This window comes from Schistocerca gregaria, chromosome 5 (genome assembly GCF_023897955.1).
Source record: "Schistocerca gregaria isolate iqSchGreg1 chromosome 5, iqSchGreg1.2, whole genome shotgun sequence".
NCBI classification, from domain to species: domain Eukaryota; kingdom Metazoa; phylum Arthropoda; class Insecta; order Orthoptera; family Acrididae; genus Schistocerca; species Schistocerca gregaria.
Window position 1 is genome coordinate 145,684,913 of NC_064924.1, and position 16,369 is coordinate 145,701,281.

The following is a 16,369-nucleotide window of genomic DNA, read 5'->3' on the forward strand; positions in this document are numbered from 1 at the left end:
GTGTCGCATATGCCTTCAATCAGACAATCATCAGAGACGTGTTTTGAGGCAACCTGGTCAGACTGAACGCCTCAGACACACTGTCCAGTGAGTGCAGCAAGGTGTAGGTTCTCTGCTGTTTTGGGGTGGCATTACGTGGGGCTGACATACACTGCTGGCGCCGTAACAGCTGTACGATATGTGAATGCCATCCTCCAATTGATAACGCAACCATATTGGCAGTATATTGGCAAACCATTCGTCCTCATTGACGACTATTCGTACCACCATCATGCACATCTTGTGAATGACTTCCTTCAGGATGATGAAATCGCTCGACTAGAGTGGCCAGCATGTTCTCCAGACTTGAACTCTATCGGACATGCCTGGGATAGATTGAAAAGGGCTGTTTATGGACGATGTGAACCACCAACCACTCTGAAAGATCTACGCCAAATTGCCATTGAGTAGTGGGGCAGTCTGGACCAATAGTGCCTTGATGAACTTGTGGACAGTTTGCCACAACAAATACAAGCATGCCTCAGTGCAAGAGGATGTGGGTACTAGAGGTACCAGTGTGTACAGCAATCTGGACCATCACCTCTGAAGGTATCGCTGTATTGTGGTACAATATGCAATGTGTGGTTTTCATGAGCAATAAAAAGGATGGAAATGATGTTTATGTTGATCTCTATTCCAATTTTGTGTATAGGTACTGGTACTCTCTCAGAAGTAAGGTGATGCAAAACTTTTTTGATGTGTGTAGTTCAGGGGTCCACTACACATGGGTAGTTGGGGATGTGTGGAGGAGAGTGAGCTACTTTTTACGTTAGAGGTTTCAGGAAACAACAGAAAGGACACCAGGCTACAATTGTGCATGGTAAACACAGGACAAAGGTAGATGTAGCAGCAATTGGTAACGTAGTTGCAAATTGTTGTAGCTGTGTTGGGACAGAACCAGAGCCCCAGGTGCTAATAGATAGCACTGAAGTTCAAATTGTTATATGAATGGAAAGCTGGCTAAAGCCAGAAATAAGTTCAGCCGAAATTTTTACGAAGAACCTAACTGTGTTCAGAAATCTCAGGTTAAATACGGTTGGTGCTGGAGTGTTTATTTCTGTCAGGAGTAGTTTACATTGTAGTGTAATTGAAGTAAATATTTTCTGTGAGTATGAGTATGGGTAGAGGTTATACTTAACAACTTGAATAACTTAGTTGTTAGTCCCTTTTATTGACCGTCGACCCAGATGATACAGTTGTTGAACAGTTCATAGAAATATAGATTAACTCTTACAGAGAAGACAACAGCAACTTTTTACAATGCTATTTATTTATTTAAATAGTGCCATTACCAGTTTCAAACCGAAAGGTTCATCTCCAGGTGGCTAGTTCATGTTAAGGTACATTTTACATTAACTTTCACTTCTTGTACTCCCAGGTAATGAAATTTCCATGGGATGATGGTATCGAAAAAACCAGACCATTATGTTCCAGTGCTGACTGCCTGTGATCATGCAGCAGCAAATGATTGTATGATGCACTTTTTTAAAGTATATTTATACACATAATCCGAAGCACTACTCACACACCAAGAATGGTTGCAATATCACCATCTTTGTGTACATACTTCCATGCTTACGAGCATGGCACTATCCTACACAAACCTTTTCATGTACCATCTAGAGGAATCTTTGTGACCTGGATTGAGGGTGAGGTCGTTCTATCCACATTCCTCCCGAGCCTCAACACCTTCTGCTTCATTTGCTTCACCTAGTCCTCCTCAAGCCAACAAGCCACCTTCTTCGATGTTGACCTCCACCTCAGAGATGGCTATATCAGTACCTCCATCCATATCAAACCTACCAACCACCAACAATACCTCCTCTACAGCAGCTGCCCCCAATTCCAGATCAAGAAATCCCTTCCATAAGGCCTAGCTACCCATGGGCATTGCATCTGTAGCGATGTGCAGTCCCTCTCAAAATATGCAAGGATCTCACTGAGGCCTTTGCAGAACGTAATTACCCTCTCAATCTTGTACAGAAACAGATTTCCTGTGCTTTTTCTCTCCAGTTACCCAGCACCTCCCATAGTATCACTGTCCAGCACAGAGGATCTTTCCCTCATGACTGAGTACCACCCAGGACTTGAGCAACTGAACCACATCCTCTGCCAGAGTTTCGACTTCCTCTCGCCGTTCCCTGAAATAAGGAATGTCCATCCCATTGTCCTTCCCACGACCTTCCACAGTGGTATTCCATCATCCACCAAACCTACACAATATCCTTGTCCATCCCTACACAACCTCTGCTCCCAACCCTTTGCATCATTGCTCATATCCCTGTAATAAACTTAGATGCGATACCTGTCCCATACGTCCACCCACTAACACCTACTCCCGTCCGGTCACAATCATCACCTATCCCACCAAGTGCAGGGTTACCAATGAAAACAGTCATGTGATCTACAAGCTAAGCTGCAACCACTTTGTTGAATTCTATGTGGGTATGATAATTGACCAGCTGTCTGTCTGCATACATCGCCATCAACAAACTGTGGCCAAGAAATGGCTGGACTACCCAGTTGCTGAGCACACTGCCCAAACAACATTCTTCATTTCAGTGACTGCATCACTGCCTTTGCCATCTGGGTCCTGCCCTCCAACACCAGCTTTTCAGGATTGTGCAGATGGGAACCCTCCCTACAATATATCCTACATTCTCCTAACCCTCCCGGCCTCATCTTCTCCCTGCGTCCAGCCATCCTGATTTAGGTTTTCCGTGATTTCTCTAAATTACTCCAGGCAAATGCTGGGATGATTCCTTTCAAAGGGCACGGCCAACTTCCTTCCCTAATCCGATGAGACCGATGACCTTGCTGTCTGGTCTCTTCCCCGAAAACAACCCAACCCAACCCTCATCTTCATTAATCAGTGTTTTTAGCCACCTATCCTCTCTCCTGTTCCCATTCCAGCACTGCACAGCTCTCTGTTCCACCAAAGCACCCACAGAAATTTTCCTTCTCTCCTTTTCCACTGCCCCCCCCCTCCCCCCTCCTCCTGACTGCACCTAACCACCCTACTCCATCCCCACCCCGTCCCTGTATGCTTCCAAAAGTACCAATTCACTGTCCCTCACCCCTACTCTGCTATCCTCCCCTTCCCCAACCAGTGTCCTTCTTATCCCCACCACCCAGTTTGCTTCTCCCATCGCATGCTGCTACTCACAGTCTGACTTTTTTCACGTGTGTGTGTGTGAGTTACTCTGCTATCCTTCCCTTCCCCAACCAGTGTCCTTCTTATCCCCACCACCCAGTTTGCTTCTCCCATCACATGCTGCTACTCACAGTCTGACATTGTCAGCCAAAGACTTTTTTCATGTGTGTGTGTGAGTTGCATTTGTGTGAATGTGCAAGTGCATGTTGTCTAGTTCTGATGAAGGGCTGTTTGGCCAAAAACTTGGTTTGATAGTCTTTTTGTTATGCCTATCTGTAACTTGGTGCCTCCGCTACATGGTAACATCTTTCCTTTTCATAATACTGTCATTATTCCATCCTGGATTTTCCATTTTTTAGTAGGTATGTTATTATTTAGTATTTAGTATCCATTTTTAGTATGTATGTTATTATTTCGTATTTAGTTATTATTTAGTAGGTATGTTGTTTATTACTAATTAGTTGTGTGAAGTGTATATTTTGGTGATTTGTTGATAATTACATTAGGATATTCCAATATTTTTGCCAACAATATGTTTCAGGGGAAATTTCTTGAGAGATGAGAACTGTATTTCAAACTGGAACAGCTGAAATTTTTCAAAAAATTTAATAAAAGTAAACTCTGCTCCAAAGTCAAAGAATCATGTTACAGACAAACAGGCAGCTTTCTGAGTTGATACATTAACTTTTTTCCTTATAACTTGTGTATTGCATATTTATTTAGTCTAACATGTATTTTTTTGCTTACATTTTCTGTTCTATAATTTCAGTTTGTTGTTACTGAATTCATACACTATAGACAGTCAAATGGACAAGTGGCAAGAACATTCTATGGAAGAGCAATTCCACCCTGGATTTGGTCATCATATAAAACGATAGGAGTGTTTGGATTTGGAGTTGCATGTTCCCACTTGACAACAGACATCGCAAAATATGTTATAGGACGTCTGCGGCCGCATTTCTTTGCTGTATGTGTGCCAAATATTACCTGTACAGAGCCAAAAAATATGCACAAATACATTGAGGAATTTACTTGCACTGGTGACCACCCAGAGTTATTCAAAGAAGTCAGGTAACTGCTTATTTTTAATCAAATTATTATACTTTCTATCACGGGTTTTCGGCATAAATTGTATAGACTCCATCTAAATGTCAGAATGGATATTTGTTTCAGTGGAAGGAAGTTGATTGCAAAATACTATGAATTGGATGTTAACAGTTGTCAATGCTTCCTTTATATTTGAGAAGGCTAATGGCACAAGAACTTATGGTACTGTATATTTCTTTAGGTGCAACATATCTTTAATCTGGTGGGGTTTTTAAATGCCAAGCAGAAGATAAGCCTGAACTTACCAGAGACCTGCGATGTATTTAAACTGACAAGATATGAGTAGTGAGAATTTTTATTTATTAGTATTGTTTTTAAAGGAGAAATGGGTGCCATATCTCCTCAGTAAAGTTTTTAAGGGGATGTTTGAATGCGCTGTGAACAACTGGCTCTTTCCATTTATTTACTAGTAATCACATAGCCGCTTATATCAGAAGAATTATTTTAGACCAATATTTTATTGTGAGCTATGTTAATATTTTTTTTTGATAAATGTTGATATTTTGAGATGCAGGAGGAAGTCTGAACAGTAAATTCAGCAGTTTGTTTGAGTGTGGCTTATTTAATTCTCCTAAACTGCATTAAATGATTCTTGATTCATTGATCATTGTTAGATAACAGGATATGTATTGTGCCGAGACGAGGGTCTGAATGGGAGGTTCAGATGGTTCTGCGACCGTGTAGGCTGCAGATTCCTCGACTTGCACCAAAGGGTGGTTGGGTTTCGGGTTCCACTGAATAGGTCAGGTGTCCACTATGCGCAGGAGGCAGCTACACGGGTAGCGGGGTCTGTGTGACATTGACTGGGCAGTTTTTAAGGTTAGAGGGTCTCGGGAAAACCCAAGAAGGGCTTAAGTCACAAAGGGAGCAGGCTGACCACAGTAAGAACATAGATACAGGAACCACTGGTATAACAGTTGTAAACCATTGTAGCTGTGTTGGGAAAGTACCAGAGCTCCAAGCGCTAATAGAAAGCACTGATGCTCAAATTGTTATAGGTACTGAAAGCTGGCTAAAGCCAGATATAAACTCAGCCAAAATTTTTGCGAAGAACTTAACAGTGTTCTGAAAGGATAGGCTAAATGCAGTTGGCAGTGGCCTGTTTGTTGCTATCAGAAGTAGTTCATCTTGTCGCGAAATTGAAGTAGATACTTCCTGTGAGTTAGTATGGGCAGTGGTCATTGTTGGCAACCGGAATAAAATAATAATTGTATCCTTTTACCGACCTCCCAATTCAGTTGATACAGTTGCTGAAAGGTTCAAAGAAAACTTGAGTTTGATTTCAAACACGTACCTGACTCATACAATAATAGTTGGTGGTGACATTAATTTACCCTCGATATGTTGGCAGAAATACATGTGTAATTCCAGAGGTATGCATAAAATATCATCCGAAATTGTGCTAAACGCATTATCCGAAAATTATTTCGGGCAGTTAGTTCATGAGCCCATGCGAATAGTAAACAGTTGTGAAAACACACTTCACCTCTTAGCAACAAATAATCCTGAGTTAATAATGAGCATCTAAATGGATACAGGGACTAGTGAACACAGTAAGATTGAATATTGTAATCCCCAAATTCACCAAACATAAACGAAAATATACCTATTCAAAAAAGCAGATAAAAATTAACTTGAAACCTTCCTGAGAGACAATCTCCACTCATTCCAAGTTAACAATATATGTGTAGACCAGATGTGGCTTGAATTTGAAGAAATAGTATCAGCAGCAATTGAGAGATATATACCAAATAAATTAACAAATGGCGGAGCTGATCCTCCTTGGTACACAAAATGGGTTAGAACACTGTTGCAAAAACAATGAAACAAACATGCCAAATTTAAACAGACACAAAATCCCCATATTGGAAACCTTTACCGAAGCTTGAAATTTAGCGTGGACTTCAATGCGAGATGCTTATAATAGATGAAACTTTGTCTTGGAGCCTGGCAGAAAATCCAAAAAAGATTCTGGTCGTATGTGAAATATGTTAGTGGAAAGACACAATCAGTGCCTTCTCTCTGTGATAGCAATGGAGACACTATCAAAGACAGTATTGCCAAAGCAGAGTTACTAAGCACAGCCTTCCAAAATGCCTTCACAAAAGAAGACGAAGTAAATATTCCAGAATTCGAATCAAGAACAGCTGCCAACATGAGTAACGAAGAAGTAAATATCCTCGGAATAATAAAGCAACTTAAATCACTTAATAAAAGCCAGTCTTCTGGTCCAGACTGTATACCACTTAGGTTCCTTTCAGAGTATGCTGATGCAATAGCTCCATACTTAACAATCATATACAACTGTTTGCTCAATGAAAGATTGCTACCCAAGGACTGGAAAGTTGCACAGGTCACACCAATATTGAGGAAAGGTAGTAGGAGTAATCCACTAAATTACAGGCCCATATCATTAACATCGATATGCAGCAGGATTTTGGAACAGATATTGTGTTTGAACATTATGAACTACCTTGAAGAAAACGCTCTATTGACACACAGTCTACAAAGATTCAGAAAACATCATTCTTCTGAAACGCAACTAGCTCTGTATTCACATGAAGTGTTGAGTGCTACAGACAAGGGATTTCAGATTGATTCCATATTTCTGAATTTCCGGAAGGCTTTTGGCACTGTACCACACAGGCAGCTTGTAATGAAATTGCGTGCTTATGGCATATTGTCTCAGTTATGTGACTGGATTCATGATTTCCTGTCAGAGGAGTCACAATTCGTAGTAACCGACAGAAAATCATCAAATAAAACAGAAGTGATTTCTGGCATTCCCCAAGGTAGTGTTATAGGCCCTTTGCTGTTCCTTATCTATATAAATGATTTGGGAGACAATCTGAGCAGTTGTCTTCAGTTGTTTGCTGATGACGCTGTCGTTTATCGACTAATAAAGTTATCAGAAGATCAAAAGCAGCTGCAAAACTATTTAGAAAAAACATCTGAATGGTGCGAAAAATGGCAGTTGACCCTGAATAACGAAAGGTGTGAGGTCATCCACATGAGTGCTAAAAGGAACTTGTTAAACTTTGGTTACACGATAAATCAGTCTAATCTAAAAGCCATAAATTCAACTAAATACCTAGGTATTACAATTACAAACAACTTAAATTGGAAGGAGGAAGGCTAACCAAAGATTGCATTTTATTGGCAGGACACTTAGAAAATGTAACAGACCTACTAAGGAGATTGCCTACACTACGCTTGTCCGTCCTCTTTTAGAATACTGATGTGCAGTGTGGGATCCTTACCAGATAGGACTGACAGAGCACATCGAAAAAGTTCAAAGAAGGGCAGCATGTTTTGTATTATCGCGAAATAGGGGAGAGAGTGTCACAGAAATTATACAGGATTTGGGCTGGAATTCGTTGCGACAGAATCTTCTCACAAAATTCCAATCACCAACTTTCTCTTCCGAATGCGAAAATAGTTTGTTGACACCGTCCTACATAGGGAGGAATGATCACAACGATAAAATAAGGAAAATCAGAGCTCGTATGGAAAGATATAGGTTTTCATTCTTTCCGCGCACTATATGAGATTGGAATAATAGAGAATTGTGAATGTGGTTCGATGAAACCTCTGCCAGGCACTTAAATGTGATTTGCAGAGCGTCCATATAGATGCAGATGTATATATAGAAGCACAAAATTTCCTCCATTGCTAAACTTGTTTATTTGCACCTTTTGCAAAATCGTCTTTACATGAAAATGCTGCATCACTACACATTTATTTGAATTTATATGACTTCCCCGTCACCTATTTTCAGTATTAGTTTTAGAGAACCATTCATTGAAAGTTCCCAAAATGTTCTGCTTTTGTTGTTAACCATAGTCTGATCTCAAGAATGAATTTAGAAATCTTTGTCAGTCCCTGTATGGGTTACGTCCAGATAATTATCTAAGGAAACTGTAGGCAAATTTCAAAGTGTGAAAGTAACTTGGAGATACTCATTTAAGATAAAAGTAAATAGTAAACAAGATACTGTGTATAGGGCTGCTCTCAAGAATACTAGTACTCTACTATGAAAGGGTGTCATACCATAGTGGTGTGTGGGTCTGGCATTGTCTTACATAAATTGTTGATGTGCCAGTGGGAAAACTGACAAATTACAGGGGGAAAAACTGGCTAGATGATACTTTGAGAGATAAATTTCCTTGTAGTGCTGACAGAAATACTAAAAGGAGAAAATATTAACTTTAGAACTTAGATGTTCCTTTCTCTAAGAAAGAGGAATCTGTCTTTCTTGCCTGAGAAAGGAATATACAAAAATGCGTTGTTCTTATAACCTTGATCCAAAATGAGTATAACTGACATATATGTATTTGATAAGTTCTTCCTCTATCTGCTTCCAATGATCTAGCTATCAACCCACCGCTCTTTGCAACAAAAATAGTCTGTTATTCATTAACTTTATTCTTCTCATCAAGTTTCTGGCTGATTTGATGTGACTCACTGTGAATTCCTGTCTTTTGCCAACTACTTCATCTCAGAATAGCACTTGGACCCTGAATTCTTCATTATTTGTTGGATATTTTCTAATCTCCACCTTCTCCAACAATTTTTATCCTCTACAGCTTCCTCCAGTGCCATGAAAATTGTTTGTTAATGTCTTGACACGTGTCCTACCAACCTGTCCTTTCTTCTTGTCTGTGTTTTCTGTAAGTTTCTTCCTTCACCGATTCTGCAGAGACACACCTCGTTATCATATCATTGTACTAAATTTTCAACATCCTTTTATAGCACCTCCTCTCAAACACTTTGATTCTTTCCTTGTACAGTCTTCCCACAGTCCACGATTCACTTCTATACAGTGCTATGCTTGAGATGTACTCCTCAAATTAAGGCCTATGTTTGATACTAGTAGACATCTTTGGCCAGGTATTAACTTAAAATACGTTAAAAAGGATAGTGTTGTGTCTGTTCCCAAACTGTCAGTGGATAACTTTCATTTTTTTCTTTCAGTTTGTATAACTGGTACATACGTTTCCAGTAAAAACCATACAAGCCAATGTCTTTAGCTCGTTTTTATATCTAGGCACCAGAAAATTTTACCAGGCATCCAGTGATAATTGTCATAATATGCATTTCTTTCTTTCTTTCTTTCTTTCTTTCCAAACTCTGATGTTTTGAGGTTCATGGTAACCGTCAGTCTTCTGAGTTCTTGGAATACTATGCTCAAAATCTACAAGGGAACTTCAAAAAGTAAGTTGCTCATTATTTCGTTGTTATGGCAGGCCACATAACTTTTACTTTATGCTGCACTACACTTCAAAACTATAAAGATATACACCACTGTTTCTCAGCACAATTACCAAATCCTGGTAAACATTTTTCAGAACACTGTACCAGTTGTTCAATACCACAGTGATAGAAATCAAATCCTTGGTCACAGAGCCATTTGGGAATTGCTGTGTGGACATCCTAACCATTGCAAAAATCTGTGACTGCGGCGAATCAGTTCCCCAATTGCCTGGACATTATCATCTTTGGTTGATGTCAGTCGCTGTCCTTTCTGACCAGCATCACCCACATTTGTGTACCATTCATCAAATTGTTGGCACCGTTTCACTACAGCTGTATACAATATTGCATTTGGTTCATACTCTCAGAATCTCACAGTGAATGTTTGTGCAGTTTAGATGTTTTGCTCAAAAGAATGGTACTGTTGCGTATACTTCAACTTCGGAGTATGTTTCCATGTGCTGCACAATTTCAGTCCCACACTGTTATACAGCTGTTATTCATACTTTAGCAGAACTGTCTGCTGGAAACCCAGAACATTTGCTCTCTTCTGGCAATGCACCACTCTTGTACAGTGGTCTTAGGTTGAGACGACATTGCAACTTATTTTTGAAGTACCTTTAGTATACACACAACAATAAGAGTTATTGTGCAACTAAATACAAATCAGATGTTTAACAGTCCTGTTTGACTTTGCATTCTGAACTGTATCCTACAATCAGTGCTGTATGCCGTTTGTAGCTTCTCTTGCAACAGTTATTATCAAGCCTAAGTATTACTACTTAGGGAGAACAGCAGTAGCTTCGTCAGGAAAGAGGGAAGGAAAAGGAAAGATGAAAGGATGTGGGTTTTAAGGGAGAGGGTAAGGTGTCATTCCAATCCCGGGAGCGGAAAGACTTACCTTAGGGGGAAAAAAGGATAGGTATACACACACACACACACACACACACACACACACACACACACACACACACACACACATATCCATACATATACAGACACATGTAAATAAAACAGAAAGAAACTTCCACATGGGAAAAATATATTAAAAACAAAGATTCCAAGACTTACCAAGCGGGAAAGCGCCGGCAGACAGGCACATGAACAAAACACACAAACACACACACAGAATTACGAGCTTTCGCAACTGGCAGTTGCTTCGTCAGGAAAGAGGGAAGGAGAGGGAAAAATGAAAGGATGTGGGTTTTAAGGGAGAGGGTAAGGAGTCATTCCAATCCCGGGAGCGGAAAGACTTCCCTTAGGGGAAAAAAAGGACAGGTGTACACTCGCACACACACACACATATCCATCCGCACATACACAGACACAAGCAGACATATTTAAAGGCAAAGAGTTAAGGGCAGAGATGTCAGTCGAGGCGGAAGTACAGAGGCAAAGAAGTTGTTGAAAGACAGGTGAGGTATGAGCGGCGGCAACTTGAAATTAGCGGAGGTTGAGGCCTGGCGGATATCGAGAAGAGAGGATATACTGAAGGGCGAGTTCGGATAGGTTGGTGTTGGTGGGAAGTATCCAGATAACTCGGACGGTGTAACACTGTGCCAAGATGTGCTGCCGTGCATCAAGGCATGTTTAGCCACAGGGTGATCCTCATTACCAACAAACACTGTCTGCCTGTGTCCATTCATGCGAATGGACAGTTTGTTGCTGGTCATTCCCACATAGAAAGCATCACAGTGCAGGCAGGTCAGTTGGTAAATCACGTGGGTGCTTTCACATGTGGCTCTCCCTTTGATCGTGTACACCTTCCGGGTTACAGGACTGGAGTAGGTGGTGGTGGGAGGGTGCATAGGACAGGTTTTACACCGGGGGCGGTTGCAAGGGTAGGAGCCAGAGGGTAGGGGAGGTGGTTTGGGGGTTTCATAGGGATGAACCAAGAGGTTACGAAGGTTAGGTGGACGGCGGAAAGACACTCTTGGTGGAGTGGGGAGGATTTCATGAAGGATGGATCTCATTTCGGGGCAGGATTTTAGGAAGTCGTATCCCTGCTGGAGAGCCACATTCAAGGTCTGATCCAGTCCCGGGAAGTATTCTGTTACAAGTGGGGCACTTTTGGGGTTCTTCTGTGAGAGGTTCTGGGTTTGAGGGGATGAGGAAGTGGCTCTGGTTATCTGCTTCTGTACCAGGTTGGGAGGGTAGTTGCGGGATGCGAAAGCTGTTTTCAAGTTGTTGGTGTAATGGTCGAGGGATTCAGGACTGGAGCAGATTCGTTTGCCACGAAGGCCTAGGCTGTAGGGAAGGGACCGTTTGATATGGAATGGGTGGCAGCTGTCATAATGGAGGTACTGTTGCTTGTTGGTTGGTTTGATGTGGACGGATGTGTGCAGCTGGCCATTGGACAGATGGAGGTCAACATCTAGGAAAGTGGCATGGGATTTGGAGTAGGACCAGGTGAATCTGATGGAACCAAAGGAGTTGAGGTTGGAGAGGAAATTCTGGAGTTGTTCTTCACTGTGAGTCCAGATCATGAAGATGTCATCAATAAATCTGTACCAAACTTTGGGTTGGCAGGCTTGGGTAACCAAGAAGGCTTCCTCTAAGCGACCCATAAATAGGTTGGCATACGAGGGGGCCATCCTGGTACCCATGGCTGTTCCCTTTAATTGTTGGTATGTCTGGCCTTCAAAAGTGAAGAAGTTGTGGGTCAGGATGAAGCTGGCTAAGGTGACGAGGAAAGAGGTTTTAGGTAGGGTGGCAGGTGATCGGCGTGAAAGGAAGTGCTCCATTGCAGCGAGGCCCTGGACGTGCGGGATATTTGTGTATAGGGAAGTGGCATCAATGGTTACCAGGATGGTTTCTGGGGGTAACAGACTGGGTACGGATTCCAGGCGTTCGAGAAAGTGGTTGGTGTCTTTGATGAAGGATGGGAGACTGCATGTAATGGGTTGAAGGTGTTGATCTACGTAGGCAGAGATACGTTCTGTGGGGGCTTGGTAACCAGCTACAATGGGGCGGCCAGGATGTTTGGGTTTGTGAATTTTAGGAAGTAGGTACAGAGGCAAAGAAGTTGTTGAAAGACAGGTGAGGTATGAGCGGTGGCAACTTGAAATTAGCGGAGGTTGAGGCCTGGCGGATATCGAGAAGAGAGGATATACTGAAGGGCGAGTTCCCATCTCCGGAGTTCGGATAGGTTGGTGTTGGTGGGAAGTATCCAGATAACTCGGACGGTGTAACACTGTGCCAAGATGTGCTGGCCGTGCATCAAGGCATGTTTAGCCACAGGGTCATCCTCATTACCAACAAACACTGTCTGCCTGTGTCCATTCATGCGAATGGACTGTTTGTTGCTGGTCATTCCCACATAGAAAGCGTCACAGTGCAGGCAGGGCAGTTGGTAAATCACATGGGTGCTTTCACACGTGTACACCTTCCGGGTTACAGGACTGGAGTAGGTGGTGGTGGGAGGGTGCATGGGACAGGTTTTACACCAGGGGCGGTTACAAGGGTAGGAGTCAGAGGGTAGGGAAGTTGGTTTGGGGATTTCATAGGGATGAACCAAGAAGTTACGAAGGCTAGGTGGACGGTGGAAAGGCACTCTTGGTAGAGTGGGGAGGATTTCATGAAGGATGGATCTCATTTCGGGGCAGGATTTTAGGAAGTCGTGTCCCTGATGGAGAGACACATTCAGAGTCTGATCCAGTCCCGGGAAGTATCCTGTCACAAGTGGGGCACTTTTGGTGTTCTTCTGTGAGAGGTTCTGGGTTTGAGGGGATGAGGAAGCGGCTCTGGTTATTTGCTTCTGTACCAGGTCGGGAGGGTAGTTGCGGGATGCGAAAGATGTTTTCAGGTTGTTGGTGTAATGGTTCGGGGATTCAGGACTGGAGCAGATTCGTTTGCCACGAAGGCCTAGGCTGTAGGGAAGGGACCGTTTGATATGGAATGGGTGGCAGCTGTGATAATGGAGGTAGTGTTGCTTGTTGGTGGGTTTGATGTGGACGGATGTGTGAAGCTGGCTATTGGACAGGTGGAGGTCAACGTCAAGGAAATTGGCATGGGATTTGGAATAGGACCAGGTGAATCTGATGGAACCAAAGGAGTTGAGGTTGGAGAGGAAATTCAGAAGTTGTTCTTCACTGTGAGTCCAGATCATGAAGATGTCGTCAATAAATCTGTACCAAACTTTGGGTTGGAAGGTTGGGTAACCAAGAAGGCTTCCTCTAAGCGACCCATAAATAGGTTGGCATACGAGGGGGCCATCCTGGTACCCATGGCTGTTCCCTTTAATTGTTGGTATGTCTGGCCTTCAAAAGTGAAGAAATTGTGGGTCAGGATGAAGCTGGCTAAGGTGACGAGGAAAGAGGTTTTAGGTAGGGTGGCAGGTGATTGGCGTGAAAGGAAGTGCTCCATTGCAGTGAGGTAGAGTTTTGTCATGACTGGCTCTCCCAAGGCCATCAGTAGTTCTAATGGAATGTTGTCTACTCCGGGGGCCTTGTTTCGACTCAGGTCTTTCAGTGCTCTGTCAAACTCTTCACGCAGTATCGTATCTCCCATTTCGTCTTCATCTACATCCTCTTCCATTTCCATAATATTGTCCTCAAGTACATCGCCCTTGTATAAACCTTCTATGTACTCCTTCCACCTTTCTGCCTTCCCTTCTTTGCTTAGAACTGGGTTGCCATCTGAGCTCTTGATATTCATACACATGCTTCTCTTCTCTCCAAAGGTCTCTTGAATTTTCCTGTAGGCAGTATCTATCTTACCCCTTGTGAGATAAGCCTCTACATCCTTACATTTGTCCTCTAGCCATCCCTGCTTAGCCATTTTGCACTTCCTGTCGATCTCATTTTTGGGACTTTTGTATTCCTTTTTGCCTGCTTCATTTTTATATATTCTCCTTTCATCAATTAAATTCAATATTTCTTCTGTTACCCAAGGATTTCTAGCAGCCCTCGTCTTTTTATCTACTTTATCCTCTGCTGCCTTCACTACTTCATCACTCAGAGCTACCCATTCTTCTTCTACTGAATTTTTTCCCCTATTCCTGTCAATTGTTCCCTTATGTCCTCCCTGAAACTCTGTACAACCTCTGGTTCTTTCAGTTTGTCCAGGTCCCATCTCCTTAATTTCCCACATTTTTGCAGTTTCTTCAGTTTTAATCTACAGGTCATAACCAATAGATTGTGGTCAGAGTCCACATCTGCCCCTGGAAATGTCTTACAACTTAAAACCTGGTTCCTAAATCTCTGTCTTACCATTATATAATCTATCTGACACCTTTTAGTATCTCCAGGGTTCTTCCATGTATACAACCTTCTTTCATGATTCTTAAACCAAGTGTTAGCTATGATTAAGTTGTGCTCTGTGCAAAATTCTACTAGGCGGCTTCCTCTTTCATTTCTTAGCCCCAATCCATATTCACCTACTATGTTTCCTTCTCTCCCTTTTCCTACACTCGAATTCCAGTCACCAATTACAATTAAATTTTTGTCTCCCTTCACTAACTGAATAATTTCTTTTATTTGATCATACATTTCTTCAATTTCTTCGTCATCTGCAGAGCTAGTTGGCGTATAAACTTTTACTACTGTAGTAGGTGTGGGCTTCGTATCTATCTTGGCCACAATAATGCGTTCACTATGATGTTTGTAGTAGCTTACCCGCATTCCTATTTTCCTATTCATTATTAAACATACTCCTGCATTACCCCTATTTGATTTTGTGTTTACGTACAATACGAGACTGGAATAGAAGGGAGAACCGATAGAGGTACTCAGGGTACCCTCCGCCACACACCGTCAGGTGGCTTGCGGAGTATGGATGTAGATGTAGATGTAGATGTATAACCCTGTAGTCACCTGACCAGAAGTCTTGTTCCTCCTGCCACCGAACTTCACTAATTCCCACAATATCTAAATTTAACCTATCCATTTCCCTTTTTAAATTTTCTAACCTACCTGCCCGATTAAGGGATCTGACATTCCATGCTCCGATGCGTAGAACGCCAGTTTTCTTTCTCCTGATAACGACATCCTCTTGAGTAGTCCCCTCCCAGAGATCCAAATGGGGGACTATTTTACCTCCAGAATATTTTACCCAAGAGGACGCCATCATCATTTAATCATACAGTAAAGCTACATGTCCTCGGGAAAAATTACGGCTGTAGTTTCCCCTTGCTTTCAGCCGTTCGCAGTACCAGCACAGCAAGGCAGTTGTGGTTAATGTTGCAAGGCCAGATCAGTCAATCGTCCAGACTGTTGCCCCTGCAACTACTGAAAAGGCTGCTGCCCCTCTTCAGGAACCACACGTTTGTCTGGCCTCTCAACAGATACCCCTCCGTTGTGGTTGCACCTACGGTACGGCCATCTGTATCGCTGAGGCACGCAAGCCTCCCCACCAACGGCAAGGTCCATGGTTCATGGGGGGGGAGCTCCACTTAGCATAAAATTTATCCTACCCACACATTCATGCTGTTTAAGAGTTGGAATGACTAGGTGCATGAAAGGCTCTCATGTTGTTTACTGGTAACATTGTAGGTAACAGGACATGCAAGTCTCATCTCTTTGAAAAAATACGGACCTACGATAAACAATGCTGTCAACCCTCACCATACAGTCACCTTGCAAAATGAAGTGATACCAGTTGATGTTTGCGTGGATTTTCCATTGCTCATATTCTGCAATTCTGGCAAGCCAGCAGGAAGCAACTCTTGAGCATGGACGATTTTGTATGGATAGCAATTGCAGGATGTTTTGTAGGATTTTATGCTCCATGCTCAAAGGCATTTCCAGTATTCAGGTAACTACCCGTGCACTGCATATTTGCACAACACCTTTCTAACCCTCCTGCAATGCCGTGGCC

At 42.4% G+C, this 16,369-nt stretch overlaps 1 protein-coding gene across 3 annotated transcripts in view; it reads left to right on the forward strand.

Annotated features, from left to right (window-relative positions):
- The window catches only part of LOC126273080 (putative phosphatidate phosphatase), a 97,113-nt gene that overhangs the window by 44,083 nt on the left and 36,661 nt on the right, over positions 1 to 16,369 (forward strand). For all 3 annotated transcript variants that reach the window (XM_049976491.1, XM_049976493.1, XM_049976492.1), the window contains exon 3: positions 3,963 to 4,264. In XM_049976491.1, the coding sequence (XP_049832448.1) occupies positions 3,963 to 4,264 (302 nt within the window). The remainder of the gene's footprint in view (positions 1 to 3,962; positions 4,265 to 16,369) is intronic.